The sequence below is a fragment of the Solea senegalensis genome, linkage group LG15, assembly GCF_019176455.1.
Source record: "Solea senegalensis isolate Sse05_10M linkage group LG15, IFAPA_SoseM_1, whole genome shotgun sequence".
NCBI lineage: Eukaryota > Metazoa > Chordata > Actinopteri > Pleuronectiformes > Soleidae > Solea > Solea senegalensis.
Window position 1 is genome coordinate 8,365,439 of NC_058035.1, and position 13,771 is coordinate 8,379,209.

Sequence of the window (13,771 nt, forward strand, 5' to 3'; positions counted from 1 at the left end):
ATTCGGAAATAGTCATATTTAAGAAGGTAAAAAATGTTTTGATAAAGAGAAAAATAAACCTCAAACCTATTTACTGATATCCAATTAGTTAGGCAATTGATTTAGTTGTCCTTCAATAGTTGCAGCCCCAAAGTAAAAAGAGCAACTCCATATCTGTATTTTTCTGGGGGTTTTTTTTAAGGGGAAATGTAATTCATATTTTACTGCATAGCACGGATGGTAAAGAAGGTGCTCCACAGTCCTAGTTAATACAAAATACTGGGCCCTTTCTGTTTCTTTCGATTTGACCGAGAGTACAATTTAGTTTTTTGTCAGTTTTATTCTGCCCATTTAGTAGCTATAATATTGTTTTAACCATATTTTATGTATTAGAAGTTTCAGGACAATGCAGTGCTAATAAAGTAGTGACCAGCACCAAAAACATAACAAATGCTGGTCCATACTGGTCCACCACCATCATTATGCTGGTCTATGCTGGTCCACCACCAGCACAAACCAGTATAGACCAGAATATGCTGGTTTTCCAGCTTTATTTTCAAGTTTAATGAGGCAAACAATGCCTTTGTATTGGAATTCGTCTCAGACGGTTGCTTTAAATATCACCACAGTAACGTCGCATATTATTTAGGCTAGTCCTGATTAAATATATTGTTCGTATTTTTTTTTTTTTTATTATTTTGAAATACGTTTCCATGGTAGAGAAAAAAATCGTTGTCTGCGGTAAGTGACGGTAATCTCGTAATGTCGGTGTTTTACTGGGCAGCTTTCTCTCAGAAGGACTACTTTAATGCAGTGGTCGTGCTCATGCTCTCATACGTAGGCAGTGACTTCATCATACATATCCTCAGTGCAGGATCCGCTGTGGCCGTCGCTCCTCGACGAGAATGGATCATGAGGCGCCAAGAAAACACTGTCATCCGGCTTTGCGCTTCAAAAACACGGACGTGTAAGGAACCTTTTGTATTTATTATCATTATTATTATTAATAACATCATTATTATTATTATTGTGTCTTACCCGCGTTTGTTAATGAGCTGCTCTGCTGTGGAGGAGCTGCTGCTGCTGGAGCTGCAGCTGCGCTTTCCCTTGCGATGATAAAGCTTGAATATGATGATGGACACACGATTGATTTCAGGAGGTGGGTTCTATGTTTTATCATTCTGAGTGCAGATTATTCCAAAAATGTTGATGTGTGAACTGTTGATGTGAATATTTCCTGTAGATTTCAGCAAACACTGTGTGAGGGGTGGGGGTTGGGGGGGAGATGCAAGGTATAATTGGCCAAATGCAGTGGTGCATATCATCTACTGACGCTTCATACTAAACATGTACCTGCTATTATCAACAGTGAATGTGTCAGTGAACAGCTAATACAGCGACTGAAATGATTTTTTTTTATCCTCTACCAAGGTGGCAGTAATGACGGAAGCAGCAGACACTGGGATCATCGTGTCCTCCTGCCACACAGAGGAATACCGTTGAACTGGACGACCGTGGGATTCTTATAAATCGTATAGGAATACAATGAACACCACTGTTATGCCCTCAGACCTGGTGGACGTGCCAAGACATCAGACCTTCAATGGCACCCTGGGCACCCAGACCTCATCCGGTTGGGCCGCAATCCACACCGCTACACTGACCTTTTGCTCTCTGCTCCTCATCTTCATCTTCTGCCTGGGCTCTTATGGAAATCTCGTGGTGTTCCTGTCCTTCTTTGACCCGGCGTTCCGCAAGTTTCGCACCAACTTTGACTTCATGATCCTCAACCTGTCCTTCTGTGACCTGTTCATTTGCTGCGTGACTGCTCCCATGTTCGCGCTGGTGCTCTTCCTGGATGCAGGCGGAGGGGACGGCGTGTCCAAGAGTTTCTGCTTTGCCTTCCACCTGACCAGCTCGGGGTTCATCATCATGTCTCTGGAGACCGTAGCTGTCATTGCGTTGCACAGACTGCGAATGGTTTTGGGGCAGCAGCCCAACCGCACCGCTTCCTTCCCACGCACGCTGGTCCTCACTGCGCTGTTGTGGACGTCGAGCTTCACCATGGCTGCCCTGCTCACCATGCGAGCATATCCACGTCGAGATGGGCCTTGCTTGCCCCATTTTGGCCTGGGAGGTGGACAGGCCCGGGTTGTATTATATGTCTACCTGGCAGACTTTGCCTTCTGTGTAGCTGTGGTGTCTGTGTCCTATCTGATGATTGCTCAAACACTGAGAAAGAATGCACAGGTGAGGAAGTGTCCCATCATCACAGTAGATGCCACATGCCCTCCACCCCCACCACCTCTCATTGCAGCAGGCTTTGAAAGCATGCAGTGCTCTGTGCAAGGCCCCCCTCTGTACCGTAACCAAACATACAACAAACTGCAGAATGTTCAGACACACCCGTACGCCAACAGGACCGGTCTCCCTTTGGTTCCAGGTGCTGCCCAAGGAGCCACCTGCTGCCAGTTGGTGTCTACAGTCAACTTGGCCACAGCCAAAGACTCTAAGGCGGTTTTCACCTGTGTTGTTATCGTGTTTTCTGTGCTGCTCTGCTGCTTGCCAATGGGGGTCTCACTGGCACAGGACGTTTTGACACCAGAAAGTACCTTCACACATTATCAGTTTGAGCTGTGCGGCTTTGTGCTCATTTTTCTCAAGTCGGGCATCAACCCGTTTGTGTACTCGCGCAACAGCGCAGGCCTCCGCCGCCGTGTGCTGTGCTGCTTCCAGTGGGCAGCAGTGGGCTTTCTCTGTTGCAAGCAAAAGACTCGTCTGCATGCGATGGGCAAGGGCAGCCTGGAAGTCAATCGCAATAAATCCTCCCATCATGAGACCAATTCGGCCTATGTACTGTCACCCAAACCCCAGAGGAGGCTGGTGGACCAGGCCTGTGGGCCTAGTCACTCCAGGGATTGTGTCGGTAGTCCAAGAGCAACAGGTGTGCGCAAACCTCGACCGCCGAGTACCTCCACACCTATCAACACACGCATTGAGCCCTACTACAGTATCTACAACAGCAGTCCCTCGGCAGGGCCCAGCTCCCCCACCAGCCTGCAGCCTGTCAGCTCTCAGACGTTTGCCTTTGCCAAGTCATATGTAGCCATGCACTACCACACTCACCAAGACACACTACAAGACTTTGAGAGCACGTCAGTACACCAGATTCCCATTCCCTCAGTCTAATCAAAGAGCTGACAAAACACAAAGCTTTGAACAATTCCAAAATGTGAATTGAAACAGGAACAAGGACATTGTGTGTGTGTGTTATGTAGTTGGAATCAGTATCACTCTCTTGTTCTCTTTCACAGTGGACATAATACAATACAAGTCAAGTTTTCTTAAACGAAACAAATTACAGAACCAGTCATAAGCTTTTCCATGGAAACTAAAAACATGCAAGAGGTTTGTAATTTAAGTGTCTGTTTGAAAAAGTTCTTCTCTGTTACCGATTTCTTTCTTTTTACAAAATACTGAACTTTCACATGAATCTGCCTCTCTGTTGCACACGCATGTGCCATTATAACCTGAGACTGTAGATTTTCATTGCAGCAAAGTGACTGCAGTTGCTGCTTTCACCGCCGCCAACTCTGAGGGGCTGACGCTGCTGAGTGATTACTGACATCAGCTGCTGTGGTGTTGAGCCGCACATGGATGTTGATGGTATGTTGGTTGCACTTTGAAGGACTTTTTTTTGCTTCTGAAAAAAATGTATACGTTGACCCCATATACACTTTTTGAAAAGAATAAATGTTTGGCAAGTGTAATGGATCTGTGCTTTCACTGTTATGTCCTTAAAAGGAAGATCAGTTAAAAACTATTCAATAATATTATTGCATACTTCTTATTTTCATTGTCACTGTTTTTCTCTGGCTTTAGATTTGAAATGATGACATTAAATAGTTCTGATATTTTATCACTCACAACTAATGCTATGATGTTATTTCATATGACAACATTTGATGCACCAATCTGTAGAGAATTTCATTTTAATTGTGTTGACCCAGCTGCAGATGAACCATTGCAGAGGAGTTTTCCAAACTAAAAATGGCTGAGACTGCAAATGCTTCTTGCTGCAGTGGCTCATTACTGCAAAACTGCAATTAATATTATTATTCCTGTATCAACTCCTTTTGTTTTCTTAGAACAAATGGGGGTTCATATACAGTAATGGTTACACTACGCACTTGGTGTCAGCGCCCTCTAGTGGCTTTACGTTTACCTTGGCAATTTAAACAGTACAAGTTCTTCAAGAATGTACCATGTTTTAAAAAGAGAAAAACTAATGAAATTCTATTGTTAAAGCCCATTCAAGTGACATTCTCCCCCCATAATAAAAGTAATAATAATATTAAGTAAACCCAGTATTTTTAAACCTCATTTTTATCTGTGAGACAATAACAGAACAACGTCAATAAGGTTTTATATTTTAGCTTTATTCTCTTCTCAGAACGCACTTGTTTTTATCTCTGTGATACAGCAGTGATCAGGATCCCAGATTGCATTTTTACATTTGCGCACACACACACACACACACACACACACATATGAGATTTTACTCAACCACTCCACCTGGAATTGAACACAGCATATATTCATACTACTGCTGCTACTCATATCTACACATACAAAAAAAATCCACAGTCAAACTCTCATCTCACTCATATTATCACTTATATCTCACACACACACACACACATGCACACTTTAAAGACAATAAAACCACCATGAATATTGTTTGATTCCCCTGATGATCATGAATCCCCAAATTCATCCCTTATTTACTTGCAATAAATCAACACAGAGAGAAGCATAGACACCGAGGACAGGCAATAAATTCATGGCCGAGTGGAGTGCGGCATTGAATCTTGAATCAGCCCCTGTTTCCTTGTGTTCTCACAGAGTCTGAGCTCACCTGCTGGAGTAGTTTGTGACGTGGCATTTCACAGTGCACAGATCAGGCCATGTGGTGGCGCTGTGCTGCTGTGCTACTTCAGCTGTCCAGCTTCAGGATCACGTTTCACCTCTGTTGAAATGAATGTTGGCTTTTTAGTGCAGTATCATGGGCATCTCTCTTCCTCTGCAACGTAGGCTTCTGTGTTGTCATAGTGTCAATAAGTCTCTTCAAGTAAATCCCCCTATGCTCGTACGCGTGACCTCTCTTTGTCCTTCATGCACCGTTGCCGCCACATGAACTGGGCGAGTTTAGCTGTTAAGCGACAGAAGTCCATGTTCATCAGCAGTGTCAAGAATCCTGCATATGACTGGAGACTCGACCTAGAGGGAAAGAAAGATATGTCAGTCAGGTTGAATGTGACCTACAGCTAGAAAATAGAATTTCTGCTCTCTTCTTTCACAATTTAAATTATTGCTATACCCACAGCAATTGCTTAAGTTTAAGCAAGTTTCGGGCTAAGATGTGAATTCGTTAAGGTTAAGCATTAACTGGTTATGGTCAAGATTCACGATAACGCTATGTTTAAACTGTCCAAATGAATGGAAGTCAATGCAGTGTTCTAAAATGAATAGCTGCACAAACCTTTATGTGTGTGAGAGAGACAGAGAGGGAGAGAGTTAGTGAGTTGATAGTGTTGTTGATTGTGAACTTACCCCAAGGATGTACTGACAAGTCTGAGGCTCCAGCATATAGACAGTGACCGCATGGGGAGACTCAGACTCCTTGCATCTGACATAGAGAAGAATGAATCATTAGGTTGTAGGGCCACTCTACTGCTGCTTTAATCACGCACGCACGCACGCACGCACGCACACACACTCCCTCTCTTCCTTCGTCCAATGACTCTACTCACTTGAGCTTGACAATGACCTGTCTGGGCTTCCCTGTCAAATCACAAACATCCCCGTGGCCATAAAAGTGGGAAACCAACCTGTTGGACATCAGAGAACAATAATGGAGGGTGAGAAAAAAATTAACAATATCTATCTGCATCCAAGGTTCCGGTCCAGATGTGTGAATAACATACTTGACTTTCTGCACTCCGTCATCTTTGAGCTGGTAGGATCTGGCTACGTTCTTCTTGGCCCAATCAGTGTGCTCCTCATTGTTCCAGTTCCCCACCACCACAATGTTTTTTCCTTGCTCTTTGTCCTGGAGAACATTTTGATTAATTATCTTTAAATTAAAATAATTTCAGCGACTGTTGACAAATTGAGGAATGTTTAATTCCCAAAATAAGCAGCAACATGTTTAATCAAGACAATTATAAGCAGATTGATTGTGTAAATACTTAGACAAGTCGATACTGTACTGTACTGAACCGAACCTTTCCACTAGGTGGAAACCCCGCTTAGCATGGAGAGATCCTTACCTCATGGTACTGATGAACATGCCTTCCATAGCAGAACTCATATTTCCACCAGCCTACTCCCTGAAACAAACATTCAGACAATTACATGTCACTGAATAGTTGAAGCAAAAATCACTCGGGTGTTATCGATGAACCTGTCTCACCCCATGCAGACAGTATGAGCCACTGAGGAACTCCTTGATGAGCTGGTCATCTGTCAAACGGGAGATGTGGGTGGTGCCCACAGTGACCTGAGCCTGCCCTCCAACTGTGATTGGTTTGTGAGTGGAGGTGAAGGCTTCCTCTCTCACTGGTGGCACCTCCTCCTGCAACATGTCAAAGATACAGGAGTTGTCACTGCATGCACTGTCCATGTTTGTCCTCTTGTGATCTTTCAGTTAAATGAACTGTAGTAATCTTTCACAAATTGGGAATCAAGTGATCTGAGAGAGAATAACACTTCTGCACCTCCTCTGGAATCTTGTTTACAGCCTTTCAAATAATCTGCAGTGTGGCAGGACTGATTGCTCCTATTTGCTGTTCCACTACACCTGCTCTGTATACAGGTCCTTTCAGATGCTGTAGCAATGGCAGAAAATGACTGCTTCAGAGACTGACTAGCTTTAATGTCCCACCTCTCTGGTCTCAGATGAAGCACTGAAAGGCGGTTTAAGCTGCTCCTCTTGTTCCTTGTCCAACTGGGTGAGCCGTTGAGGTCGCAGCGGGGAGCCTGCCAGAGCTTGGCAAAAGATGGTGTTCACTGGTGACGACTTAAACCTGGCAGGAAGACATGTTGAGTTTGAAAACAGCAAGATACATGGAGGGATTGAACCTGACAGACATCAGTAGGGATGACTAATCTCAAAAACCTGCATTTCAGGATTTACACACTAGAAAATTCAACATGTATCTGATGGCAAGTCACAGTCCTAGAATAATTAAACAGCGTCCTTTTGTGTGCTTTACCTGTATTTTGGGTGAGCACAAAGTAGCGGAGTTAACACCACCACTTCATATTCACACGTTGTGACTTCAGCGACAGACAGGATCTCATGCTTAGCCTCTGGGTGACACACGTACAGTACAGATGTGGCACGAGGCTCGTCCTGTTTCAGCACACAAGGAGTCCCATTTCCCATTTCCAACGAGTAGTAGGGAGTGAGTTGACCTTCTATGTTCTTAGTGGGCACCTGGACACCAGCGGAGTGAAAGAAGAAAGGTAAGACGTGATAAATGTGTGAAGTATCAGCATGTCTGGATGTTTGTTTTGGTTTTACACGTACTTCCGTTTCAGCAGTTGATTTGACATTTTCTGCCTCTTCAACTTTATCTGAAAAAAATAATTTGCGGTCAGTAAGATAAAGTATTCAAAACCAATCCATCTTTATATGTGAAGCATTTTAAAACAACCACAGTGGACCAGTACTGTACAGAATAATAAATAAGACAGAATAAATATAAAGCATAAAAACTCAACAATAAAATACATTATAATACATTAAGTAAAATACATAAAAATGGATGAAAGAAACAGCCAAGCAATAAATCACAATAAAAACTTAATATTGTATTCCCTGCCCAGGGACCACGGATGCAAATTAGCTATTTAGGTTCTGTACATGTTCCCTGTCAACTAAACTAAATTATTAAAAATAATTTAAACTAAATATATTCTAAACGTTGACATTCACAAAGAGACTCACCTGTCTCTGAAGAGTGGCTCTTCTGTGCCATATTCCCCAGAAAGTATTCTTGAACACTTATCTTCTGTGGAAGCACACACAGTCAACCTCTGCACATGTTCCACTAAGTAAGTTCACGTCTTCTAATTCCTCACATTTTAAAGTTATTCTACAGAGAGAAAACACTGACCTGCCCAGTCTCCTTCTCTTCGTGATACTGTCGTACATGCTTTCCATGGCACACTTCGTATGTCCAGTATGACTCTATCTGTGAAGTTGACAAGCTTATTAGTTACGCTCTGCTAACAAAGCATAGCACTCCATCGAAAAATAGTTTCAGTCTCTCTGCTGAGAGAAATAGGGAAATGAGATGAAATTAGACCAGAGACGTGTGTGGTCTTACCCGATACGAGCAGCTGCTGCGTTTGAACAGTGGCTCCAGCAGTTCACCTGGACTGAGTCCACCATATGCCTTATCACCGTCCTGAGACAAAACACACACCAAGCTGAGGCTTAAGTGACATTTTTTTTATGAATTCTGTTTCACTTGTTTGGCTAGGATGACACAATCAAACCATTAATGTGTTAAACCTGTTGAAATGACTGGGAAAACACCCCCAAAAAACATTTGATGTATTTGCTTTGGCTTCTATATGTTATTACTGCAGTACCATTTAGCTTCCTCCATTTCAGGGTGCATACTGGGTTACTGTCAAGACAGTGTATATTATGTTATTATTTACTCTTTTTGTTGTTTTGTCAATAGAAATGTCAAGTTGTTGTAAAACCCTCAAAATGAGGATGTCCAAAAATATTGTGGTTCTTTCAGTAACCACATTTATTCAGTTTACAGTTATAGGGAAATTAATATAAACATTTAAGAGGCCAAACTCTGAAGTAAGTTTTTAACTATATCATATAATGCTCTACTCAAACTGATTAATCTATTATTAAAATAGTTATTGATACATTTTGTTAATGAATTAACATTCAATTCACCATAGTACACAGTACAGCCACATCAGCCATGGAAGCAAGCATCCTTTAAATACCATAAAATAATCCACTAAAAAGCCAATGGTCGTACATGGATGGCTCCAGAAGCCCTTTTTCTGTTATTGTGTCAACTTGGCACCTGTAATTAATTGTATCTTTAATTATGTTTTCTCAAAAACAGTAAAAGGAATTTTGCCATGTGTGGCCTCAATATTTCTTTGAACCACATGATGACATTATTCCAGGTAAAGAACAAAGAGGCAAATGCGTGCACCTAAGGGAAATCGAGTGTGCCATGTGGCATTAATCCATTGGATAAAACAGTTTGATAAAGGGTAAAAAGCTGCTTACCTCATCTCCAGCTGTCAGGGAGGGCAGCAGACATTTGTACTTCTCCTTCTCCGTTGTTGTCATGATAACAAAGTCATCGTCGCTGTAAAGTGCACCTGAGGTTGGCTGAAACCCACAGACAAACCGAAATTATTTTAATGTAAGAGACGGAGGACTCTGAGTACACGGGAACTGCGTGTCCCTTACGCTCATTATTGTTTCATGAAAATAAAAACACGACAAGGAGACATACCAGTGAAAACTCAGCGTCAGGCCAGGTGATTTTGAAAGGGACATCGTCTGTAAAAGAGGGATAGCCCCCTCTGTTAGCGGAGACGCCGCCGCAGACCTCCAGCAGCCCGCACACAATCACCAAGAGCAACCCAGCCGTCATGACTCCTGTGCGGCTGCGGAGCTCCTTAGCACAGCCAGTTCTTCATGTAAGACAACAGCCCCCCTCACCTCACAACAGCACCGGCCTGAGCGATGAATGTAAAGTCGCAGCAAAATCCGAGGAGGTCTTGTTTGACAGATCTAATGAAAGACAGTGCAAGGCGGATGTCAACAACACCGCATACAGCACAGGAAGTGATCTGTTTACTTGCCACGTCATGTTCCGCACATCCGCTTTCGCATTGGGCTGAAACATCAACATCGCCCCCCTACGTCCATATGAAGTACTGAACGTTTTATGGCAACACATGGCGGAAAGGTTCAAGTTGAATTCTGAAAGTTGTATAGATTATTACTATTCAGTATTTAAAAGTATACAATTCATTCATTCATCCATTCTCTACCACAGACAGTGTAAGGTTTAATAGGTCAGCACCTCTTTCCTACTCCTTTCAGTTTTTTTTTTTTTCTAGCTGTGGTATAGTATTATGTTTTAGTATAAACATGTTTTTGATTTTCAGTTTTGTAATTAAGTTTTAAATTGCTGTAAAATGTGTACGACAAACTTTAGGAAAAACTGATAAGAAATAAAACAAACCCATGGTGTTTTACTTTTTCTTTCTTTTCTGACCTAGTATAGCATATATCAGTATTGTGACATTATGTGTATCCAGTGCCAGCCAGTCAACATACAGGGCTTTCATTTAATTTTCATTTCAGTATTTGCACTCGGTGTTAGTTTGTACATTGTAATTCCTAAATTGTTATTTATGTGGATGGATAATTGCGTAATTTGAGAGTGTTATGAAGCTAAACATTTCAAACATGACATGGAGCCCCGCTGTAACAACCACATGCATGTGTTGAAAGACATGCAATTTCACAAATATAGTCAAGTGGACTCATTATTTAGCTGCACTAAATTGTGGGACCCCGCACTCTTCGGTTTGGGAATTGCTGGTTTAGATGTGATGTTGAAAATATGTAATATTTATTAATTCTACAGATAAAATTTTATGTGAGGGTGAGTAGCAGATCATTTCATTTTCTGGTGATATGATAAAAAATATATAAATCCATAGGGTTAACTGCTTAAAATGAATACATGAATATTCAAAATATGTTTACTAATCACAAATTAACCACATTATAGTATGAGCAGGACACAAAAAGCTGTTAGTGAATACAGTGTGAAAAGTGACTGCAGCTCCAGCTTGCCTGAGGCATTTTGGCTACTGTTGAGTTTAAAAGCCTGAGAAAGGTTTCCACATGAATAAAGCACAAAATAAAACCTTATATCCTCAACAATGCCACCCACTGGATGGATATTTTAAGATTTTATTGTGTCTGTGTGCCTGCAAACTGATGTTTTAAGATGTTCTCACAAGTATTTAGGACCCCATGCAGAACTGAAGATGAATGGTAGCAGTATGATGAGTCAGCTGTGATTTACTCACCATTTCCCGGACATAATGTTGGTTGACTTATATAGGGGCAATGATGAGACCAGCTCTCAGCCTTTGTCCTTACTCCTTTATCCTCCAACCCTGTTGATTCAGCATTGCTGTGTGCTGAATGACAGTAAATAATTTTCTGTCCAGCTGAGCAGCTCACATGGAAAAAAATTAAAACAATGGCCTTGGAAATATGTGGCGATGCATTTCACACTCAGGGATAGATGGTGAGGGTTCCTCGGCTTGGGCTGATGAAGTGTGGCGTGTGAACCTGAGGTAGGCCATTTCCCACCTGTTGGTGGTGCTGTTGATGCAGGGATGTATAGTATGCCAGCTGGGAGAAAAGAAAGAGAGAGATGGAAACAGAGGTTTTGACAAAGAGAAGAATAGAGGGAGGGGTACAAGCAAGAGACCATCCCACTATACATCATCCATGCTCTAAAACCACTCCTCTCCTCTAAAGTGCATACAACTATGGCAGGTCGTTTTAACATTTAATCGCCAAGTTTGGCTGTCTGGAATTACCATTACACATAACTGTGACATCATTCTTACTGGTCAAAACTACATTTACAGATATCTGTAATTCAGTTTTTACCAGTCAGAATGATGTCACTGTTTGCCATTCATGTGTATGGGTTTTGCCATATAGATATAGAGATATCTACAATTCACTTACAGATATCTAGAACTTCTTTCTGACTATCTGATACTTTCATTGAAGATATCTAAAAAAGGACAATGTGGATATCTTCAAATGAGGAAGAACTGAAGATATCTCGAAATTGAATTGTGACTAGTACAGCATTTATCTGAAACTGGAATTAGAGATATCTAAATTTCAGTTACAGATATCCGCTGATTTGTGAATGTAGATATATATGCTGACAAACCCAATACACAGGAATGAAAGTAAGAATGAATATCCTGTCCAGTGATTAAATGTTAAAACAGCTTGCCATATACACCTTTTACTTGCCTCTGTACTTGGGATTGGGAGGATAAAGGATGTGTGTGTGTGTGTGTGTGTGTATGAATAGGTGTATGTATATGTATGCATATATAGGTTGTTGTTTTTCTGTGTTTTGTAGTATGCAGCAAAATTCTTGTCTGCTTGATTTAATTTTTTTTATGTTTTTAATGTTTTAAATTGTTTTTATTTCTATAGGCTACTTGATTTTTTATTTAAATTGATTTTGTTTCAATTTCCAATGTATTTACTTGCTTCTGTAAAGCACTATGAATTGCCTTGTGTAAGAATGGCGCTATACAAATAAACTTGCCGTGTCTATGTATATCTGTATGTGTGTATATATATATATATATATATATATATATATATATATATATATATATATATGTAGAATTATTATTTATTTCATTATTTTTACTTTTAATAGTTCAGTTATAAACATTTCGATCCACATTCCATACCAGATGGTGGCGGTAATGCACCAAATCGTTGTTTGCCAACCGCCATAAAACCTCAGAAAAGAAGACGAAGAAGAAGTCGAAGACGCATAAAGCGGAGACTGATTGATTGGTGGCACTTAACACACCTGCTCGTCTTCACGCAGGTGTTTTACAATCAGCTGATGACCGCAGATTGCGTCCTCCTCCTCCTCTTCTTATATAATCTTTCTCCACCCAACAGTTCCCTGATGCTACTTTGAAGGGAAGCTGCACCAGCCGTGAAACGAAAAAAAAGACACGAACAAAGTGTCGCTGCTTAACTACTGAAAGTGTTCCGGGAGGAGGGAATTTGTGGCGGTAATGCACCAACCGCCATAAAACCTCAAAAAAGGAGGGAAATTTAAAAAAAGAAGAGAGAAAAAAAGTAAACTACCGCGGCATGACGTCAGACGCCGAAAAGGTGCCCGCGTGTTTCAGCTCCTGTATAAAACCATGGATTAATAACGCAGCAAGGCCTCCAGGATTGCGTGTTCGGCCTGGTCCATATTGGTGGCCCGTCCAGAATGGTGAGTAACTTTTGTCAAGTTATCTTAATGGTGACTCTGTTTGCTGAATTATATGTTCAAACTTAGCTCAAGCTGTGCCTCATTGTCAGCCAGGTATCTGAATTGGCAGCTGTTTCTCTGGTTACAGCAGTTAAATCGTTGGTTTAAATGGGGCTGCATCTAATTTTTATTTTCATTAACCTGTGATTTATTTTCATGTTTGGTCCATAAAATGTTAAATGTGCTCTACTGTTAGTAAATTCAGTTGTATTCTTAAATTATTTGGTTTCAATGATAGCTTAAATAGAGTAAAGAAATGAGGAAATATTCACATTTAATCAAATAAAAAAAACTTTTGAAACTCAAACACTTATACCAATCCATTATCAAAATAGACAAAACAAGACTAAAAACAATTGAAAATGGCTGCTGTGCTATGTTAAGTCACTGTTCCACTCTTGGTCATTACTATTGAGGTTTTTCACTGGAAAGACTTATTTGTTTTTTATGTTATGTTCAGGGTCATACATGTCTTTTATACTTTAATGTAGTCATTAAAATACAAACTCTTTTAATACAAACAGGAACAACCTGCTTCCTGCTCACAGAGACCTGGTCAGACCGCCATATACGAAAGCCTGAGGCTGTCAAAAAAAGGTGAGTTACAC

At 41.1% G+C, this 13,771-nt stretch overlaps 2 protein-coding genes across 4 annotated transcripts; one reads left to right on the forward strand and one right to left on the reverse strand.

Moving 5' to 3' along the window:
- The first annotated feature begins 826 nt into the window (after positions 1-826).
- gpr75 (G protein-coupled receptor 75) lies at positions 827-3,749 on the forward strand. 2 transcript variants are annotated; one of them, XR_006361801.1, is made up of 3 exons: positions 828-1,138; positions 1,411-3,387; positions 3,535-3,749. XR_006361801.1 is itself a non-coding variant. In XM_044045138.1 (2 exons), exon 2 carries the CDS (start codon positions 1,525-1,527, stop codon positions 3,166-3,168), a length of 1,644 nt encoding a protein of 547 aa, XP_043901073.1. In that variant the 5' UTR covers positions 827-1,138; positions 1,411-1,524; the 3' UTR covers positions 3,169-3,749. The 2 variants fall into 2 exon arrangements, 1 of the variants encoding a protein (XP_043901073.1); XM_044045138.1 differs by having other exon boundaries at positions 827-1,138; positions 1,411-3,749.
- A 648-nt stretch (positions 3,750-4,397) lies between these two features.
- On the reverse strand, positions 4,398-9,877 carry erlec1 (endoplasmic reticulum lectin 1). 2 transcript variants are annotated; one of them, XM_044046683.1, is made up of 14 exons: positions 9,552-9,877; positions 9,320-9,424; positions 8,376-8,456; positions 8,163-8,240; positions 7,994-8,054; positions 7,574-7,620; positions 7,257-7,480; positions 6,926-7,067; positions 6,455-6,616; positions 6,312-6,371; positions 5,967-6,091; positions 5,793-5,870; positions 5,593-5,668; positions 4,398-5,259 (listed from the first exon to the last, which is right to left on the reverse strand). In XM_044046683.1, the coding sequence occupies exons 1-14, from the start codon at positions 9,690-9,692 to the stop codon at positions 5,188-5,190; spliced, it is 1,452 nt and encodes a 483-aa protein (XP_043902618.1). In that variant the 5' UTR covers positions 9,693-9,877; the 3' UTR covers positions 4,398-5,187. The 2 variants fall into 2 exon arrangements, with proteins under 2 accessions (XP_043902618.1, XP_043902617.1); XM_044046682.1 differs by having other exon boundaries at positions 7,994-8,057.
- Positions 9,878-13,771: the final 3,894 nt, after the last annotated feature.